The sequence below is a fragment of the Ambystoma mexicanum genome, chromosome 6q (genome assembly GCF_040938575.1).
Source record: "Ambystoma mexicanum isolate Mex_15411 chromosome 6q, UKY_AmexF1_1, whole genome shotgun sequence".
Classification (NCBI taxonomy): Eukaryota; Metazoa; Chordata; class Amphibia; order Caudata; family Ambystomatidae; genus Ambystoma; species Ambystoma mexicanum.
Window position 1 is genome coordinate 95,885,564 of NC_090937.1, and position 21,934 is coordinate 95,907,497.

At 43.9% G+C, this 21,934-nt stretch overlaps 1 protein-coding gene across 2 annotated transcripts in view; it reads left to right on the forward strand.

Moving 5' to 3' along the window:
- The window catches only part of LOC138515804 (broad substrate specificity ATP-binding cassette transporter ABCG2-like), a 961,595-nt gene that overhangs the window by 520,173 nt on the left and 419,488 nt on the right, over positions 1-21,934 (forward strand). The window contains exon 8 of one of the 2 annotated variants that reach the window (XM_069630540.1): positions 438-685. In XM_069630540.1, coding sequence (XP_069486641.1) covers positions 438-685 — 248 coding nt within the window. The remainder of the gene's footprint in view (positions 1-437; positions 686-21,934) is intronic. The other variant, XM_069630541.1, reaches the window with a different exon arrangement.

Genomic DNA, 21,934 nt, shown 5'->3' on the forward strand with positions numbered 1-21,934 from the left:
TAGGCCATTTTTATTTGACAAGACGCCTTATTATTATTTGATGGTCTTAGCTTGCTCCCATCTTAGATTTAGGTTTAGAATAGATGTTTTTCTCACCCATTATACAGTTTAATAAACACCCTTGAACTGTGATCACTTGTGTCTGTCTTTACTGTTGCCACCATGAGTTCGTACAATACAAAAGCCAAACCCATGTGCACTGTCAATGCTTGGTATATTTTTGCTAACAATGTGTCAGATAGTTTTGAGCGTTTACAATCATCGTGGCACATCATTTCCATTCGAGGATTTCGCAGGTTTGCGATGCTGGCTAGGCCTGGGCCAAGGCACCCTCACTAACTTGCACAAACTCTGACTTTGTACGTTTTTGTCTATCACTGCTCTCTCACTAACCTGCACAAACTCTGACTTTGTATGTTTGTGTCTATCTCCCAAAGATGCCACTGAAGTTCACGAAGCTGGAAAGACGGCGGTTGTTGAGCATTTATCAGAGCAATACAATGGCACTACCTTCTTCCAAGAAACCAAAGCCAAATTGGAAAAGATGTCAACTGGAAAAAAAGTGAAGACTAATATATTTACCAGACAGATAACGTACAGCACGCCGTTCTTTCACCAGCTGACCTGGGTCTCGAAGCGTGCATTGAAAAACCTGTTGAGGAACCCTGAAGCCTCGGTTGCTCAGGTAACGTAACGTTACTAAGCCTTTGATCACATAGTACATGTTGATGTGTTCACACTTTTCCTTGTAGATGCTTTGGTAAATCCAGAACAGCATTTTCATTGGTGCAAATCGACTGCCCGATCAGTTTCAAAATGTGTGGCTTGTTCAAATTCGCCTAGGGTTGAACCTAGAAAAAGAGAAGCACAAAGAGAAGAATGCGGCATAGAGTCATACAAAGGGATGTTCCCATGGCAATGAAAGGTGGTTTTACTTTTGAAAGAAGTTGGATAGCGTGTGTAGTGTGGAGTAGAACAAGATGCATGGAGCTTCAATACAAGAATAGGATGTGTTGTTATCTAGTCATGTTAGACAACGCCTTACAGGGGGTTACTGGAGATGTCCCTTAATTTAATTTATAACAGACCTGGACTGTTTGACTAAGAGTCTGGGACAGAGAAGAAATAGGATTTCCAAAAATGAAGGTGGGTTTCGCTATGTAGACTGAAATTGGGGAGGGTATTCCAGTAAGAGGCGGTAGTGGGATGCATTCTGCAAATGTGGGAAATGGATGAGCAGATTAACACTTATCCTGTTTGCATATGAATAGCGGTAGACTGTTGACTTTACAGGAACAAATAAGGGCCGATTCATAAAATGATGGAGGCTCAGAATACGAGGGCAAACATGCCACGTGCAATCTGACTGCCCAACAACTGCATGAGAAATTGACCCCCCAGTCAGCCCTTTCATGGATATGTAAAGGAAAAGTGGGAGCACTCCTGACACACATGCATTGTATACTTGCTCCCATGAAAGTAGGTGGATGAGAGTCAGCCCTAATTAATCTGGGTTAAGGGCAGGGGCGAAACAAGTTTGTCCTCAATGCTGACGCAAGCTATGAAAAAGGTACCACTCCCTATCCGCCAGGGCTGGACAAATGTCTCTCACGGACTCCACATGCATTGCTTAACTAGTCATTTCATTTGTGCCAGACAGCAGGGCAAGGGAGGGAGGTGAACTCTAGCTCTTCAAACATAACCCAGAGCCGAAATGGGTAGTAGCAGGAGTTCCTGCCATGTGGTTTCTATTCTGGAGGTGTCTGGACCTGGGCACTAAAGATATGTTTCTCTCAACAAATTCCATATGCAGTTACATGACATGAGAGCCCAGTAGCGTGAACAAAACATCATGTAAACATTCCAAAGTACTGAGTGGCTCGCATTTAGTAATTTAATTAATATCTGTGTACATAAATCGATAAATTAATAGGTTAGTGTTGGGACCTGCTAGGCCAGAGCCTGCGGTCGCGATACAATGACACACAGACAAGAGGGTGTGGAATATCGGACTCTCTGCCCGTGCCTGGGCTGGGTGCACTTTTATTAGTGAAACTGACATAGTGACATTCTACATCATAACATCCCATCCAACCCACTCAACAAAATTAACAGCACACCGAAACCATCAACACAAACATTGATCCTCACTGTATTATTATAACACTTCCATTTACTCCATCAGATAGTCCTTGAGCTTCCCAGTGGCCTTCTGGACCAGTGTCTTGGGCAGTCGGGGTACCTCCTGTGCCGGGTCACCGTTTGTCACTTGCTCATGCTCTGGGCCCCCCTGATGATGGTTACCATCTTCTGGGTGGTCTTGCGTGTATCCCTCCCTCTCGGGAGCACTGGTCACCTCGGGACACGGACCTTCTCCTCTGCTTGCAACTCTGAGAGACCTGACCCAACTGCAATTTCCGGTGATAGACTCCTGCCCTCTCACCGCCATAACCATGGATCCTTTTGTGCCAGATACTGTCCACGGTGCAGCATCGTGAGGCAAGCATAGCTTGTGGGTAGGGTTTTCTGCTCTGGTAAGGACCCGGTCACCAACTTTCACCAGACGATCTGCAAGTCACCTTCGGGTTGTCTCCCTGGCATTCGCCTGCTCCTGCGATTCTCTCATCCTTGCCATGTTTTTTAAAAACGTTATTAACAGGTTCACAACGACTATGACACCCGAGCATAAGATACACAAGCAAACAAGACATTCACGAGTCAAAATCCCACATCTAATAGCAGTCCATTGTCCTGGGTGACATAAGCAATTATATTCCCCCCCTCATCTGCACATACCCCCCCAGTAGTCCACTGAAAGCTCACCCCAACCCCCATGAGATCATGTTAGCAAATCTAGACGGTACACAACCGCACTCTTCTCTGAACAATGAAAGTACATTATTCCAACCGTATAGCAGAGGCGTAGACAGGGTAGGTCCTGAGGGGCAAGGCCCACCCAAAATCTGTAAATGCCCAGTCAGCAGCGCTGTGTGGGTATTTACAGATATTTTTGTCAGTGCAGTGGGCCCAACTACATTAGTTTCAGGCCCCATTTGCTAGACAATCCTGGCTACGCCTCTGCCGTATAGCGAGATCAGCATGGGTCTTCCGCCTCCCCCTTATTCACTCAACCTGGGCTGCCCCGGTTCCCTCTTTCCCCCTCCCTCTCCTCTTCCCTTGCCAGCTTCACTAGTTAACACAAAAGCATGCACAGGACCCCATATATCTCTGGACCGAGAGTTCCCCCAGGATCAGATGACAATAGTCATGCTCCACATCACAACACCGTGCCAAGTCACAGAGCCATTTTTCCACTGTCAGTGCCACCGGGCTGGACCATAGTCTCAGAATGCCTCTTTTGGCCAGAATCATGCAGATGGCCCCGCTTTCCTCCCACCCGTGGGAAGTCCTGGGAGCCAGCCAAATACGCAGCAAGCAAGGTCCACAGGCACTTCATAATACACCATGCGCACCGTCAGCTCCGCTACTTGCTGCCAAAAAGGCGCCAGCGATGGGCACTCCCATAAGATGTGAATAAATCCTGCACTATCCTTCTGACATCGAGGACACCTGCCATCCACAGCATTATTTAATGTCTTCTGTACTATCAGAGTCAGTTAAGCTTGATGAACATTTTTAAACTGAATCAATTTAAATCTAGTACTTATAGCCACTATCTTGTTATATGTCCACATAGTGTGCCATCGAGCATCCTCCAGGTCAGACCCCATGTCCTCGGCCCATTTTTATCTGCATGTTAACGCCCCTCTGGGAGTCAAGCTCTGCACCACGTGGTATATAGTAGAGACCAACCTGGCAGCATTTGCTGAGTTGACTAAATATTTTAACACAGCACTCGACTGTGGTTTGGCCAGGAATGCCGGAGACCATGCCCTAAAGGCTTCTCGCATCCTAAAATATTGGAACGCAGGCCAAACCTCCCTCACAACTTGCCCTCCACCAGTTCACAGACCACAAAAGTCCCATCCACATAAAAATCAAACAAATTGTTAATCCCTAGGCCTGAACACTCTCTCTTGATAACCCTGTCACATGTCAGAGCAATACACTCAATATCCCATACTGTGATCTCTGGGGTGTACGGACACCACTCTTGCAGCCTCGAGCACATTCTGCACCACGTGTGAACAGTACACGAGACTGGGTCAAAATTTGCCAGACACCTTCACAGACACTAGGGTGCCTTGTAGAGAGTAAGGCCTGACCGGCTGCCTCTCAACCCCCACATGGGGGAACCACTGCGAACCTGGCATCCAGTACGACACAAACGAGACTTGGGATGCCAGATAACACAGCTCCATGTCGGGTACATTTAGTCCCCCTTTCTCCCATGTGATGGTAAGCACCTTCCACCGAATCCTGGGAGATTTAGGGCCAGCACTAACTTAATCAGCAGCATTCGCAATTCCTTAACAACCCAGGACAAACTGGGATGTTGAGAAACAAGTACAATAATTTGGGAAGGACCACCATTTTAATAATAGCCACCTTGCCCATAAGAGAAATAAGCAGCGCAGCCCATCACTCAATCTTCTTCTGCAGTATCTACAAATAAGCCCTGGCGTTGTCCTTTAAAAGTTGTGATGGGGACTTACTCCCCTCCGCGCCCAAATATTTAACATGCATCTGTTCCCACCGAACCCCCAATCCAAGCGGGCGCCTAGTTTCCTCATTCAACTGAAAAAATATCGATTTGGACCAATTGACCCACAACCCCAAAATGTTATCTAAAGCTTTGACCTCCGCCGACAAGCGTCCTATGTTCATCTCTGTGTCCTTCACGTACAAGATCACATCATCAGCGTACAACAAAATGAGTCCACTGACCCCACCCAATGCCAAGCCTCTGTGTCTATGCAGTGAACGCAGCCGGTTTGTGAGTGGCTCCTTATCAGTCGCAAATTACAACAGGACAACAGTCACCCCTGCCGCATTCCCCATCCAAGTTCAAATGACGGTGAGAGCATCCCAAAGAGCCCAATCCGTGCTGTCACCCCTGAGTACAAAAACTTGACACAGTCTATATAATAGTGCAGAATCCCAATCCTCCTTAATACCATAAAAAAGTAGTCCCACGCAACTGAGTCGAAGGCCTTCTCCAGATCCAAAAGGGCCGCACTGCCTGCACCTCCGGATCAACCTGCTCCAACACTGCAAATAATCTTTGCAAATGTAATGCCTGCACAACCACTGGGAACAAAACCCGACCGATCTAGGTGCACCACATAGAAAAGTTGCGGCAGCAGCCGGTCGGCAAGTATTTTGGAAAATATCTTCGTATCTAAGTTAATCAGAGAAATTGGCCTGTAAGAGGCATATTCTAGCAGATCTTTTGCCAGGTTTTAAGATCAAGGTAACAATGCCATCCCACATGGCCCCCCCCTCCCGTAACGCCTCTGGCCACACCTGAATATGATACTGTGCCATACTCGGACCAAACATTTGATAAAATTCTGACACAATTCCATCTGAAACCGGGGCTTTGGAGGTCGACAATTCTTTTATTGCCCTCAAAATCTCATCTACAGAGATGGAGGCCCCTCACACCTGAGCGCTGATCTCTATACCAGCCATCTGGGCATCCTCAACAAAAGACTGCACACGCTCCGAATCTGCCTGCTCCTGCATACACAGTCTCATAGAACCATCTAAATTCCTCTAGAATGGCCCTCAAATCAACATTCGATTCATCGCCCCAATACTGGTATATCAGTTTGACCCCTTTCTCCTCGCACCAGTCAAGGCAAAATATCATATCGTGGACCAAGGATTAGAATGAAAAGTCACTTTCACCAGGGTGCAACATCGTCCACAGATCTAGTAAGCCCAGATCCTCTAGCCCCCCATGTATAGCCCTGGATGCCAGCCCAGCGCGCATGCCCCAGACGTTAATCTGACCAAGTCTGAATAAATTTTTTTTATTAAAATCTCCCTTCACTATCAACTGCGTATGCGAATACACCAAGCACTTGAGCCAGAGGGAGTCATAAAACCCAGGATCATCAACGTTTGGACCATGCACATTAACCAAGTGACCATTTGCCATGCCAGGGTCTCGGAAACAATCACATATCGCCTCTCAGGGCCACATTCCAAACTCAGAGGATAAAACATCAATGACTTATGAATGATTGTTAGGACCCCATGGGAATAAGAGGAACACGAGGCGTAAAAGCAAGCATCTCCCCGTGATTTAGCAAACGCCTTGTTCTTCCCCCCCACCAGATGTGTAAACTGGAACATCAAGATCTTAGCACCATGTCATTCCCCATACGCTAACACCTTACACATTTTAGAATGGTTATTAAGACTGTGCACATTCCAGCTGAGGAGGGTGCAGTGCATGTCTCCTGTCTCAGCTTCTCAGTTGCCATCCTTGCTGCACCCAGAAATCAGTTATCTGTATATCATGACATGTGACCCACATCCAACAAGTCCAACAGAGCGCAGAGTCGTGAGAACCCTTTTGAAAACACCCCCCGCATCCTCCCACTCAACTTACCCACACCCTAACCCCCCACTACCCAACCTGTAGTGACATCCCTACTTCACCCCTTGGACTCAGCAATTAGGTTGGCCCAACCAATAAGCTCAACCCTCTGGAGATGGAGGCCAATTACAAAATAGGATTATCAGTAACTGACCCGCTACGTTACATTACCATCACAACACAACAATGGAGCTCAATAAATGCTAATAGAGCTAATGCCCCGCACCCCCAGGAACTGGTTCCACTCGCTACAATAATCAACTAACATGGGAGCCATATCACACCCAGGTGCTGGGCATCCCCCAAACTCCTCCCCCTCAAGATTTCGGCAAGGATTCCACAACAGTAACCACTTCCGCCATATCTGAAAAGAAATTAGTCTTTTTTATCGTGGATGACTCACAGTTTAGAAGGATATAGCATAGCATATTGCAACTCCCACTCCCCCAGCATTTGTTGCTGCCAGTTTTGGGGTGTTTCTGTATGCATCTGGAGTTCAGGATCATTGACTTTTTCATATCCTCTGACACGGGCCAAAAGTCCACAAGTCTGCAAACATGTGGAAAAAGTATCAGAAAGCTTAAAATCCCATTTAAACATAATGAAAGTGAACTTCTCCAAAGTAGTTACCTAGTCAGGAACAGGATACCAGACAGGCAGGCAGGCAGGCAAAGATCAGCCTGTGCACACATATGAACAAAAGGAGAACTCAAGATGGACAATAGCCCTGTTATGCCCCCTGACAAGATGTATGGCCCTGGTCACTTGGACCGACCAGTAAGAAGACCAAACCCTGTCCCGCAGGACCACTTCTAAGGGGAGCACAAACTACCTTTTAAAACAATGGCAGCACAGACAGATTTTGTGAGCCCTCAGGAGAACTGGCATCAGGAAGACTGGAATTCTGCCAGATAAAATGCAGGAAGGCTTTTGATGTAGAACCTGAGATAGTAACCAATAGTACAGGCACTGGTGCGTGTGGTAAAGTGGAACAATTGTGGGGGAAGTTAGATACAGATTTGTTATTGTATGAAGTTATTTACCCTTTGAGGAGGAGGAAGCAGATAAGAGAATAGAACAGAGTTAACTAGTACAGAAGCTGTGGAATGAAAAGTGCAGTTTAGGGTAGAAAATTAAAAAGCTATTTAGAGAGAAATTGTGGTTGGAAAGAAATCATGGAACAGGAAATTGTCCAGAATGATGTACTGAAGTTTGAGGAGGGGGAAAGGTTTATAAAGAAAGAAACAGATATAAGTGTAAATAAGGTCTGAACTGTAGCCCAAGAGTTCAAGCCAAAGATAGAAATTGAGATTGTATTAGAAGAGAGACAGGGGAAGACTGCCTGCGACAGTGAGTGGTGTCGCTAGGGGAGTCAGGGGGGCCGCCCGCCTGTGAAACCCTGTGCCCCCCCCTTACTCCCCTACCTAAGACGAGCAGTGATCATGTTCTCCCCTTACTTTTGTCTGTGCCCCCCCCTACTTTTCTCTTTGGCACGCTCTGTGCCCCTTCTAAATTTGATTCCTGGCGACGGTGAGATGAGGGGCATCATCTGGGAAGAAGGGAAGACAGACGTAATGAAATAAGTAAATATCAGAAAAGTGATGGAACCAATTATTGTGGCGAGGAAGGTTACAGTACATCACAGTTTAAAGAGAGATATTGAGGTTGATCCACTGGAGTCAGATACCAGAAGTGAAAGAGACAGGAGAGTACAAAAAAGATCAATGCAATGATATTCAGTGGGAGAAGGAAATGGATATATTGAAAGAGGTGAGCATTGTTGCGAGGTTAAGGAAGCAGATGACAGGTGATCAGAAGCAAGCAGAGGATTGAAAGACAGCCAATATTATCTAGCGAGAGAAGGTAGGGCATAACGCCTGGGAGGTGGGGGGTTGACACAGAACCTCAAAGAGAAGGTATTGCAGTTATAAAGAAGGGGATCAATGCAGCGCCTCAGAGAGACGGTAGAGAAGACAGAGCGGTCCCAGAGAACCACATGGAGACAGGGGTAAGTACAAAGACTGGAGGAATGAGAAGGCGCAACATCTCCGGGGGACAGGAAGAAAAGCATAGGATTAGTCAGAGCAGGAGTAGTGCCCAAGGTTACCCCAAGAAGAGTAGGGAGAACAAGGGAGCCGTAAGGACATGCTTCTCCGTTCTACCCCACTGGGGTGCTCTAAACCCTCACATAAGTTTGAACATGAAAATCAGCCTAAGCAGAAGTGTTTGTCAAATTGCAAACCGAGTGTACCAAGAAATCCACCTCAGAGAGAGTGGGCAGCAGACCCCCAAAATCAATTACCTTCCTGAGAACCATGGATCCATGGCTGGAGAAGCCTTCACTCCAAAGTAGGGGTTGAAAGATGGGAAGGCCCTGACAGATCTGATCCTGGTGGTAAAAATATCCTCAGCTAAAATCAAACCTTTTGATTCGAACTTCGAACTTTGGTTAAGACCAAAAGGAATTTTGGAGCACTTTGTATTGCACCCTCCATTTTGTTTAGATGATTTGAACTATTTTTGCTGGAACTTCATAAGCTTGACTATCGTTTTGGTGGACTCCTGTGAAGCTAAAGGGGAGGACCCTATTTGTTTGGAATGAGTGGCCTCTTTCTTTCACATCACATCCTGACACGTGTAGGCAAAATCATATTTTCCTTTTGAATTGCTTCACTATCCTGACAAAATTTTATTTTGTATTTTAAACAAAAGGGTATTAAAGATGCCATTTTATATGACATCCTTTTATTATTTTGCTCAAATATAAAAATATACAAGAACCTCCACTTGAGGACCAAACTAGTATCTCTTTTCCAACAAAGAGTAATTAAATCATAGATTAACAAAATAAACAAACCATAAATTACATCAGCCATATTAAACTTTCTTGTACTCTTAAGTTTGAGATGATGGCATTTTAATCAACAATTTAATCAGTATGGCAACTGTGAGTTAATCACTACACATACGCCCAAATATTTGACTCCTCCTTCTTTCCAAGTTCACATTTTACAGGCATAAGCAGAGCTATTAAGGTCAACCGATAGAATTCTGATGTATTACAGTTCATCAATAAGCCTGCAAGTTGTTTAAAGTTACTAGTGTCTGCCATGATTGGAGGAAGGTTACCCTCTGGGTCCTTAACATGAATAAGCGTATCATCCTTCTATAGTGAGATTAGTGACCAGTCCATTGAAACACGTATTCTCATTGTGCATGCTTCTGTCTCAATAGCTGAGCAAGTGGTTCTCTGGCACATGTAAAGATAAGTAAGCCAAAAAGGTAAGCCAAATGTATAATTTTATACAGCCGGCATGCTTTTACCCAAACAACCACAGTATGTTACACTGTTCTGCCCTTCATTCCTGGAAACGCCTAGCCCAACCCCCTTCTTACCCGCAGGAGTAACGTTTGCATCACAAACACGGCCATGCACCTTCAGGTCCGACAAAGCGATTGTTATTAAATCTCATACACATCGCTCAAGAAGAAAAACGATATGTGGAAGCCACTGACCCTCCGATTCAAACCGCCACACAGCTAGTGATTTCACGACCCGCCATAGCAAAAAAGCGCCGCCCTCATGCCAACTCAAGGTTGAGAGCTGTACACCCGAAACAGGTCAACAATACATGAACACCATGAGGTTCACGACCCACCCAGTCAAGGGACCAAACCCACACCTACAAACAGCCATCACCCCGCACCTCTGTCTCCAAACACTAACATCAAGGCACACTCCGCCTGCCACGCCCTGAGACCCCATCTGCCCACTCAGACCCAAGGGGTTACCAAACACCTTAGAGGTAAACATCTTTGCTCGATAGATCAAAGCTCCAACCTACTGGCCACCCCCTATCCCAAACCGCAAGCTACGATGCCTGCAAGCCTTAAGCAGGCACACACCCCTAACATGTTGACTGCCCCATGTATTGGCATCAATAGGCGGCTTCACCTATCTACACGGACTTACTGGACTCCATCCCGGCCCAAACACAACAACCTGCCCTCCTCGTGTACCGACCCAACTACCATAGTAACTCCACCCGGAAGACACATATTATCACAAGCACAGCTGCCTGCTTACACCCCCGATCTCTTGCATTTTAAACGACTGCAACAACAAAAAAATCACTCAGAAACACATTCATACTATTACACGGTGCCATGGCCACAGCATGCCCAAGCATAGCCGCACTCCTGGCAGAAGCTCACCTCTGCCCAAACCTACCTGCTCAATTACAATGGTAGATTCCAACATTGCAAAGCTCATTTGAACCAACTAATTATTCCCGGCCCACCCACTTACCCGCCACCATTGGCACCATGCCAGCACAGTTTCACAACAACGCTACACTCACACTACACCTGCTACCGGCCACAGAACAAACTCTATCCCACTTACCCACCAAGAAACCCACCTCCCACACAACCGCCTCATACCTACTAATAGGCCAGGCCCACCCTATAAGGCTCAGCATACCTCCACCCAAACGCAGACCGCCAATACCAATCCTCAAGTTGAACACCAAATCCCCGACCTACACAGCCCATACTCATGACATTGCAGTTCTGGTCACTGCCAACAACCTAGATCTCCTAGCAATATGCAAAACATGACTTCACGCAGCCTCTGGCCCAACCCTTTCGCTAGCATTGCCCCAACACTACTCTATCCTCCACAAAGATAGATCTGATGGAAGTGGGGGTGGAGTTGCCATCACAGCCAAAGACTCCCTTATCATTTGAGAAACTAACACCCATACCATCCACTCAGGAGAAATATTATCAATCAAACTTACTCTATTGCATACAGCAACAGCAACTATCCACCTCATCTACTGGCCCCCATGGCCCCTTCGCTCCTTTGAGGACGACATTGCACCTATTCTCTCTGCTAATTCTAAGCCCACTTCAAAAATCATAATCCTTGGTGACCTAAATCTAGGGTTCAGCGATCACTGCGACGCCAACGCCTGTGCCTTAGCCAACGCACTTGTTATCTCAGGCTTCACACAACGCATTACAACCCCCACCCATAACAAAGGCCAGATCCTAGACTGGCTTGCCGACCTTAACTGTGGCATCTCAATCTTATCCAAAATGCCCTGCCCCATGTCAGACTACAACATTGTCACCTTCCAGCTACCTAGACCACAGGCACAGCACACCAAACCTCCCTTGCTGGCCGCTGCACCAACAAGAAGTGCCAGAAGAATAACCCAGGCAAATATCCTGCCCCTTCTTAAACCTCTCATTGAGCAAACTAATCCAACTGGTGACCCTAACACCTTGGTCAACATGTAGAGTAGCAGCCAACTGTGCCTGCAGGACGTCTCCCCCCCTACTACCTGTATACTGGAAGCCCGAAATAGTGCCATGTTTGACACCAGCAGTTGTGACTATTCCGCGTCAAGTCTTCGAGAAAAGGTATTCATTAAGAAAACTCTATCAGATGTATTCCAGAAGAGATGACAATCACTTGGAGGAGATCCCTGAAGGAATATGAAAAAGAGAGAAAGAGGAGTTGGTGACATCACAAGAAACAAGCATGACACACTGAGAAGGCTGGCTGACAAAGAGAATGTATGGACCTTAGAAACTGATGACGAAGTAAAGAATTGATACAACTTTCATGTTGTGAAACAAAGATTGCATGTGTGAAAGAACTGAAGAAACGCAAGCAGACTAAGTGATCATAGAAGCTGGCTATACGCAGTGAATATACTACAGGCAAAGCCGACATTATTTAGAAGCTGGACATCGGTGTCACAATTTTAGTAAGTTCAGACCATGAAGAGAAGGGCTGAAGTCTGTGTCACAGCAAAGAATTAGCTGGGAGCATGGAAGAACCGAGAAAGGCTGTCTGGCCTGTTGTCAAGACTGAAGGCAGCCAAAAAATGGTTATCTATCTCAAAGAACAGTGAACGTGAGAAGCTGAATTATCCCTCATTAAGGTGCAAGGAAAGAACACAATGAGTGCCACATTTATTTATTCAAGACAATGAAATGGTATAAAATGGTCTGAATTGTGGTCTCCTGTCACGTGAGCTGAGGATGAGAATAAAGTTGGGCACGGAGTCCCGAACTTTGATAAGCGTGTGCCCATACTCCCTTACATTCCCAGACACGAGAATACATTGCAAGGCCAAGTTCAAAGACCGTCTGCATGGCAGAAGGCATGGGTGATAAGAGATGGTGGGTTAATTGGGTGGGGAGGTACAGTCCAATTTACCCCTGCATCTGGATCTGAGCTCAAATGCTGCTATGTGAACCTAATGTTCTGGAAGGGGAAGAGCGTGCCAACCAATTGTAGAGGGCCATACAACAAAGGGCCTTCTAGTTTGAGAGCCAATAGAGTGCTGTGTTTCTAATAACTGATGAAGATGACTTGCACTAGGGGTGGGCATGAGTTGTCCACCTGACTGTAGAGACCCAATCACAATCCCAGTCCCTTTAGAAAGTATACTTAGATGTTCCCCTTGAGCCAACCACAATCCCCGTAGGTTTTTCTTATTTGGCACGTAGTTTGATGTCGCGTATGACAAGTTTTTGCTGTTAAAGAAGTGATTTTTATTAAATGCTTTGAGAGAATGCTGTGCGACGTCCGCTGATGTCCGTTGTAACTCCCTGTTTTAGATAATTGATATTAAAACAGTTAAAAGACTTTGCCTTCTTCCTGAGTTGGTCTGATTATTGGAGTACAGAGTTATTCTATTCTGAACCACCTGCATGACTTACTACCTAAATTAAGGCCCATATGTTCAAACAACTACAACCAACCCTGGCATTAGCCATGGACAGAGTAGCCCCACTGCCTAATCGCAAAGCCAAACCCATCGCACACATCAACATCTGGTTTACCCCAGATCTGAAAATACTCTGCACCTCAAAACACACAGCAGAAAGATCATGGAGAAACGATCCCGCTCATCTGAACAAGATCCAATTCCTTGCCACAACAAAGGCATACAAACAGGCTATCTTCCAAGCGAAAAGTACCACATACAACAATAGAATTACCAAAGCTAACTCCAGCCCACATGAGCTCTTGTCCATATTATGGGAACTAGAATCCCCGGCCCCTCTCAATTCCAACTGCACCAAAGATATCACTTGGTGCATTAAGATACAACATGCAAAAGTGAACAAAATATCCATGCTCCAAGGAAAGATCCTACAAAAGAAAAATAAACTCCCCAGCTACAATGACATCACCAACCCCAAACCCCAAATCAAGGGGCTCAACATCCCTCTCTTTGAGTTTAAGCCTGTCTCCAACAGCAATGTCATCAGTCATAAAGGGTCTCAAGCCATCAAGATGTCAAGGGGACATCTGCCCTGCCCCAATCATCAGAGACTGTGCCGAAGCCCTAGCACCATTCATATCCTCCCTTATCAATGCCTCCTTTTCATCAGGTATTGTGCCAACTTACCTAAAAGATGCCTCTGTACTACAACTCTAGATCCTGACATCCCTACCAATTACCGTCCTATCAAAGCTGTACCTTTCCTGCTAAAACTACTGGACAGAGCAACATATCTCCAAATCCAACAGCCCCTCGAATCCCACAACCTTCTTGGCCTATATCAATCTGGCTTCAGACCAGGCCACAGAACCGAATCAGCCCTCCTAGATTTAAAAAAATCAACTTGACGAATCCAAAGACACTGGGAAATTAGCCCTCCTCTTACTACTGTACCTATGAGAGTCTTTTCCACATCCACCTCTGTCTCTCCTACCCCTCTCACTTGCGGTTTCGACCAAGGATCATGCGTGTCTCCCATATTAAACAACATTTTTACCAAACCTCTCTTCGACCTACTCGATTCGCAAGGAATCTCCTAGACAAACAATGCTGATGATACTCACCTCCTCCTTCCCATAACAGGTGACTACTCCACCGATGCCGACTCATTGACATCGGTGTACCAAACTATCCAAGCCTTGAATGGCGACACACATGCTCTGTCTCAATGATGAGAAAACTGAGCTGCTCTTGGTTGGCTCTCAAACGCTCCTAAACAAACTAGACATGGCATACACATCCTTCAACATTGATGACATCACCATCCAAGTTAAAAAAAATACAACAAAGTTCCCTAGTCGGGAACTTACAGTCCCATGCACACTATCTTTTGTCTGGTAAGTCAGACCAATAATTAAGAGTATTCAAACATGACATTAAATCGATTTATATAAAATTGGAAACAGAATATTCTTAAAAGAAAATTTCTCAAACAAACAATTTTGGTCACAAGAAACCATCTCCTTTTTATTCATGACGTCGAAGTCAGGAGGGGCCCAACGCGTTTCGAATGCATCACACTCTTCATCAGGGGCAATAAGTTATTTCTAAAGAGAAATCACAATTGTGCTTACATTAATGTTTTGACATAATATTGTAAACAATTTTGACAATATCTGTTGAATATATTAGTTTCACATAAGTGTCTTAGCATCATCTTGGTATTTCTAGTTACCACTATTCACATCTTTGAACATTCATCGTGACCATTTAGATATATTAGTGATAGAAATCTCATTGCTATTAATTTTGTACAAGTTTTCTGAAAGCAGATCCGAAATACAATATTTACAAAAAAATAATAATATTCCTAACTGTAATAGTCAAGTGACTAATGACACGAACTTTAAAGTGTGAAAATAACTCAACTGGAGGAAAATATAGAACAAGATTCTGACCTTGTGTTTTTATATTCTTTAAAGAGCGTTGTCAGCAAGCTGATTTCAGGATGGGAGAGTCCTCAGGATTGGAAAGGGGTTTTATTAGGGCTTCTACTTCCCAGTGAGATCTGTTAAATAAGGACTTGGTTATTAATTCATGGACTAAATGGGATACCTACTATTAAGTACATTAAAAGGACTTACATAGAAGTCCGGGTGTTCACTCCTTGAGAAGAGGCAGCGGATAAATCAAGTGGGTCAGGCTGTAAGGTCTCCGTGAGTGCCGACCCGGTCTGAGGTAAAAAACAATAAAAACAATAATAAGGGCTGTAGTTAATCTAATGTTAATCTAATGTGTAAACCAATCTATTTTTACAGCGCCTTGCGAATCTGGGACCCGCACCCATATGAGAATCAAAGAAGCCAAAGAATCAGAATGTCTGGGATCATGAGAGAAAAAGAGACAGTCCAAAAGAATGCATATGCTTGGCTGGAGAGTAAACCAATCTATTGCAAACATACACTGCGAGTCTGGGACCCGCACCCACATGAAAATCAGAGAATAAGAGGGCCTGGACCCTGAAAGCAAAAGAGACAGATCAGAAGGAAATATATAAACTTGGCAGGAGAGTACATTAAGCTGGTATAATATAACTTTGCGAGTCTGGGACTTGCACCCATATGAAAATCTGAGACCACAGTAAAGATCACGCAAGAATGTACAGGGTCTGAGACCCAAGAAGATAAAGGAAATCACATAAGGAGGAGACAAGCTATCAAACAGAACCAGAAGGAATCCAGGGGAAAAGAGCACAGGAGTTGCATATTTTGAAAAAGGAAGATTTCTTTTATTGTTTTTGACAGCCCGAGATATTGGGAACTTTTCTGTTGGCAAGAGCTTTCAAGTTCTCGAAACATCATCCTTGCATTAGATTTAGGTAATCAGTGTTAGGGTCAGAAGCAGGGTTTTTGGGCACGACAGTGATGGACTATTTGACATTTGACATTTTCCATAGTTTTCTTTGAAGCAGGGAAACCCCTCTTAGCTTTAGAGACAGAGAGGGCATTCTTCCAACCCTTTTATTGATTAATAAAAGTTTATAGCCACCATCTTTGTTTCTGAGCCTTACTTGTGCACTCTTACAGAAAGTAGTTGCCAAATTTGTGACTCATCTAGTGTTTGTGATGCTTCACCTACTCTTGTCACTTCTCCCCAGAGTGAAACCCATTTCCCTAAGGCCTAGGGAATTTGATCTCGAGGAAGGCCCCACTAAACTCCAACCCAACAGGGTAATGATAACATAAAAACCCTCTGGGGTTAAGGGCTTTCGTCCCTTAAGTGAACTCCCTCGACCTCTCATCCGCGAGACCCCAAAACCTGTAAGATCTATGGTGGGTTATACTAAAGAGGCCATTGTATGCGATTGTGACCTCCCGTCCTCTTAGGTTTTAATTACTAATAACAGGACTGAAGCAGACCTAGTAAATACTAACCATCCTTTCAACAGGACTAGGAAGAGGAAGATTAGAGGACTTGCACCAACCACTCCTCTGTTAAATAGAGAAGATACCAGGATGAAGAAGATCAGCAGACACACAAAGATTTCATACTCTTTAAGCACTGGTACAAGTTGGCCCGGAGGAGGCGTGAAGATTGTACCATTAGCAAAGACAAGGTCTTTTGTGTTCAACCAGGACCGGATGGGAAAGTTTGTTTAAAAAGGAAGAAAGGACTATCAGGTAGGTCAAGCCAGGCCGCGTAACCGAATGCAGACGGAAGAAGAAGCACAGCAGTGGCAGACACAGCGTTATTCAGTCCTGTTTGGGAAAGCAGCCAGCGTCTGAATTCTCCAGGACGGGAGATTCAAAAACGGACCAGCAACTGGGGAGAAGCAGAGAGCACCGAGACAACACCAAAGAAGTTCCCTGGCCGCCGAGTGGAGGCAGGCTGAATCCTGAAGCCAGAGTGCAGAGGAAAGAAGTCCACGGAGACGGAGAGGTGTGTCACAGTCCCAGGAACATACCAGAGCCACGGAAGAGGTAAGGGTAGGTATGTGAAAACCGGAGGGACCCAGGGATTAACACCGAGGCTAAGGTGAATTTTCATCAGCCCAATAATAGTGAACACGTTAATGGGCATTAGGAGAAAAGGATCTGGCACCCTGACGAGATTAACCTGAGCATCAAAGGGAATCTCCTTGCTCAGTGGTAACTAGGAAACCACTGCCCATCAAAGATGGGTTTGGGACCCCCAACAGTGAGAAAGAGAGCACCAAAGGGAATCTTCCTCAGCGCAGTCGTAATAAGGAATTCACTGGCCACCAGAGAAGGGTCTGGGACCCCATGTAAGAAGGCTGTGTACTGTTTCTCCATGTTCCAACCTTGGCAGTCTAGTTTTTCAGTCCAAGATGGCGCATCCCGTGTAGTGCTTCAAGGCTTTTATCTGAGACTAAGCCGCTGAACTGATGCATCTCAACTTTGTGAGTAGCGACGCTGTGTTTTTGTCTCCTGCTCTTGAAGTCCTCACTGACATTTTCCTTCCTTTTATGCCTCTCTGGAATTTGCCTCCTCCCCGTTTCTGTTGTCCTCTTTCTCCTGTCCAGTTCATCCTTCCCGTATTTAATTGTGCTTTCTACAGTTCTTATTTGAGTTCCTGATACTGTGGTTCCTTCTCCAGTTCCTGATAAGCTGACATCTTCCTTATTCTACTCGACTGGGTATTATCATCATTACCGGAACACCGAGTCAAATAAGGGTTTTTCTGGCTTAGCCTTTTCCCTCCTGGTTCGACTGTTGGGGTTCTTGTTTCTGGCATTCTGTTTAATATTCGGATCCCATAACAAGTGCTGATACGCTAGATCCATTCTGCTACCAATGCCATCATAGTACAGAAGAGTGGCGGTAAGTGGGCCATAATTCTTGTCTTTCACTGGTAAATCTTACACCCCAACATTGAGAAAGAGAGCACCAGAGGAAATCTTCCTTGACGCAGTGGTAACAAGGAAAACACTGGCCACCATAGAAAGGTCTGGGACCCCAGCAGAGAGAAAGTGCATCCGAGGAAATCTTCCTCGTAACAGTGGTAATGAGGAAACTACTGGCCACCAGAGAAGGGTCTGGGGCCCCAACAGAGAGAAAGAACTGTGCCAAGCAATACCAGGAGAAGGAGACATTCTCCTGGTCCTAAACTAAAAGTTGTGATAAAGACGCAGAGTCAATCCCCCTGGCCTCGTTAAGAACTGAACCAAGCAACACCAGTAGAAGGGAGTATTTCTCCTGGTATAGGTCCAGGAGCTGTATAAGAGATGCCAGGAGAAGGGAGGCATTCCCCCTGGCCTTTTGGTGAACTGTATGTATCAATTAATGGTGGTCAGTCAAAATCTCGAATTCTAAAATATCGAAAAATAAAATCTCGAATTTATTATACCGAAAATAAAAAATCTCGAAAGACAAAATCTCGAATTTTTTCAAGTAATCTCGAATTTATTAACATGAGTAAACATCATATTTTTGACAAAGGTAAGTCAAAATTACACTTTGTTTTCTTTTTATTTTAGTAACAACTTTAACTGTAATTTTGTTTATATATTAGACGAAAAGCATTCTAATTTAACAGTATTTAATATATTTTTATATGTATTATTATAAACGTACATATAGTCTATGTTAAACTGATTAAAAATGTTAACATGTAATACATCCCTTTTCCTCTTGATGGTGCTATTGTATCAATAATAACAGTTGTATATATTGTAAGTTTGTCTTTGTTTACTTATTTAAATTCACGTTACGTGTTTCTACGTAAAACGTAAGCGCCATTTTTAAAGTTCATATTCAACTGGTTTCTGCTGCGGTCGCGTCTCCTGCAAGCTGCTCCTGGATTTTCGTGGATTTTTTTCTTTTTTAAATTCGAATGGGTTTTTTTCCACTGGATTTTTTCGGGTTACATTTCCTGGTTTCGTTGGACTTCGCATCTCCGGCATGCTGTTCCTGGATGCTGTTCCTGGTTTTCGCTTCTCCGGCAGGCTGTTCCTGGATGCTGTTCCTGGTTTTTCGTGGATTTCGATTTTATTTTTCCATGGATGGCTTTTTTTTCACTGGATTTATTCGTATTACATGGACTGTGGATTTCTACAGGATTGGCCGGATTTGGTGAAATATGGGTTTACAGTGGATTCACTTGCAGTCGCTGGATTCTGGATTATGGCTACAACGTCTTTTTTTGTTACTGGATTTGCATTGGTTTTTTTGTTTTCATGAGGACTTTCTTGGTTTTTTCCATGGATTTTCCTGGTTATTTTTTCCTGGCTGGCTATTTTGCTTTATTTGGATTTTTTTTGGGTTTCATGGCACAGTGGACTGCAACTTCATCCGAAACGTGAGTTACATTTTTTAACATTTTAAGTTGAACGCTATAGATTCTAAGAAGGTTTCTTGGTTTTGGGGGTCAAAAGCTTCTATTAATTGTATTAGTTTTCCTTCATAGTCTCTGTATATTTTTCTCGTTTGTGTCTGGTTAGTTAAGGATATGGTTTGTGCCAATTTAAACTGTTGGTGTTGTTCTTCTTCTTGCAAGTCGCGTAGAAATTGCCACAAAGTGGGGTTGTTGATGTTAAAATGCTTGTTTAACCTGCTGTGCCATCCCTCCAGGGCGTTATTAGTTCTAGGTGTTTTTTCTAGGGTTGCCTGATAACAATTCCAATAATTTAATGGGTATTTAGGTCGTCTTCTTGTGCCACTTCTTGTCAATTGTCCAATCCATGATTTTTCAAAATAGTCTAATAGATCACTAAATTCTTCTTCATGATTCTTGTAAAATGTACTGTCAATTAAATGTTCATAAAATCCAGTCACATAATCTATTGGTACGAAAGCTAATGCAAAAAGTTTTTTAATATTAATCTGGTAGCAACTGTCCTCAGTGTATTTTGTGTTCAGGCCTAATTTCTGCATTTTTCGCCATATACTTTGTGTGAAGTGGAAAAAACATCCCTGAATCCGTGTATTTTCGAAAATTGATTTAAATCCGTTGATTTGCGCAGTCTCGTAATCCATGATTATAGTATTTGGGTTTGCCTCAGGGATCGTTTGTTTTATTTTGTCAAAAACGATTTTGTACGCCTCTTCAGTCTTTTTCGGCATCAATGTATATACAAGTGGAATTGTCTTGCCGTTTATTGTTCCATGAATAGTATAAAACTGGTAGAATGGTTGCGGGCATATTTTAAAAGTTGCGTCACTCTGCCACTTTTCACTGTTCGACAGATGGTGGAAATTACTTGCAGTTGCGAATATTAATATTTTTTCTTGGTGTAAATCAATTGTTGCTTGGTGCAATATGTCTCCATTTTTATTTGTTTTAAATACATCAGGGATTGTAATGTCCTCAAAAAGCCTTGGTATAGGCGGCATATTTTCTTTTTGTTTTCTCGCTCTGTTTATTGTCCGTTGCATTAACTTTTCACCTGGTAATTGTCCAGCGATATGGACTGGTAAATGGTCACATACTTTTGACACAACCGAACCACTTGTTTCCCCGAGATTTTCTTCTGCCCTTCTTTTCAGCTCCCAGAGGGTTTTTTTTATAATTATATTAGACTGGTCCGGTAGATGATTATGTTCGTTTTTACTGCGCACATTTGTTCCCTCAGTTATTGCGCGAGCCGGGCATGTATTTCTTTTATATTCGGCACATTTCCAGTATATACGCTCATTCTTCTCATATTCCTTATGATAAACGTATCCATTTAGTGTTAGCTGTTTTCCTCCCTTTTGGCTTGTTACAAATTCCATTTCGTACTCTTAAAAAAAAAAGAAGAAATGTTTCCTGTCATATATGTCTTCGTAAAATGTTTTTTTTTTACTGATATTCCACTTCAATGTTTTATAAATATTACCTGTTGTTTTCCGAAGTAAACGCAAGTGTTTTCCCGCAGTACAGCATCAAATGTCGTCCTGTCAGGTAATGACGGTTTGGCATTACCGTTATTCCAATCCTGGTTCCTGAACAAGGTTCTTTACTCTTGTTTTTCACCTATCATTTTAACCAATGCTACACTCGTGATTCTAATATGTTTGTTGACAACACTGTGGGTGGGGGGGAGTGGGGGTAGCGGGCTGCCGGGTAAGGGGGTGGTCGACAGGGGGGGGGGTTTGGGTGGGGGCTTCCCCCCCCCTATCATAAAACGCTAATTTCGTCACTTTGTTTATTTCTATTTATGCATGTTCGGTTTTTTTTTTTCGACATTTAAGTATTCGAGATATTGACCCTTTTAATGACATGTATACATTTTCGATATTTTAAATTTCGATATTTTTTTTTCGAGATTTTGGTAGTTCGAGATTTTGTTTTCGGTATTTTGACTATAAACCTCAATTAATACCAAGAGAAGAGATCTACTCTCTTGGTTCTAGCCCACAAATTGTACTGGAGACACCAGGGGAAGAGAGTAATTCCCCCTGGTTTTATTGGAAACTGTAATTCTACACTTGAAGAAGGCGGGCATTTTCCTGGATGTGAGGTTGCATAGAGACTGGGTGAAACCCATAAGCAAGGGCAATTGAGTCATTCCCTCTGGCACTTGAACATTCTTTGGACCCTGTTCAAGAAGCAGGAGAAGGGAGCCATTCTCCCGAAGAAGGCACTTTATCTTAGTTTATCTTTCAGTTGTAGTGTGAGGGATAGAAGTAGCTTGGGACACATGATGGTGGAGATTAATTTGATGGACATTCTG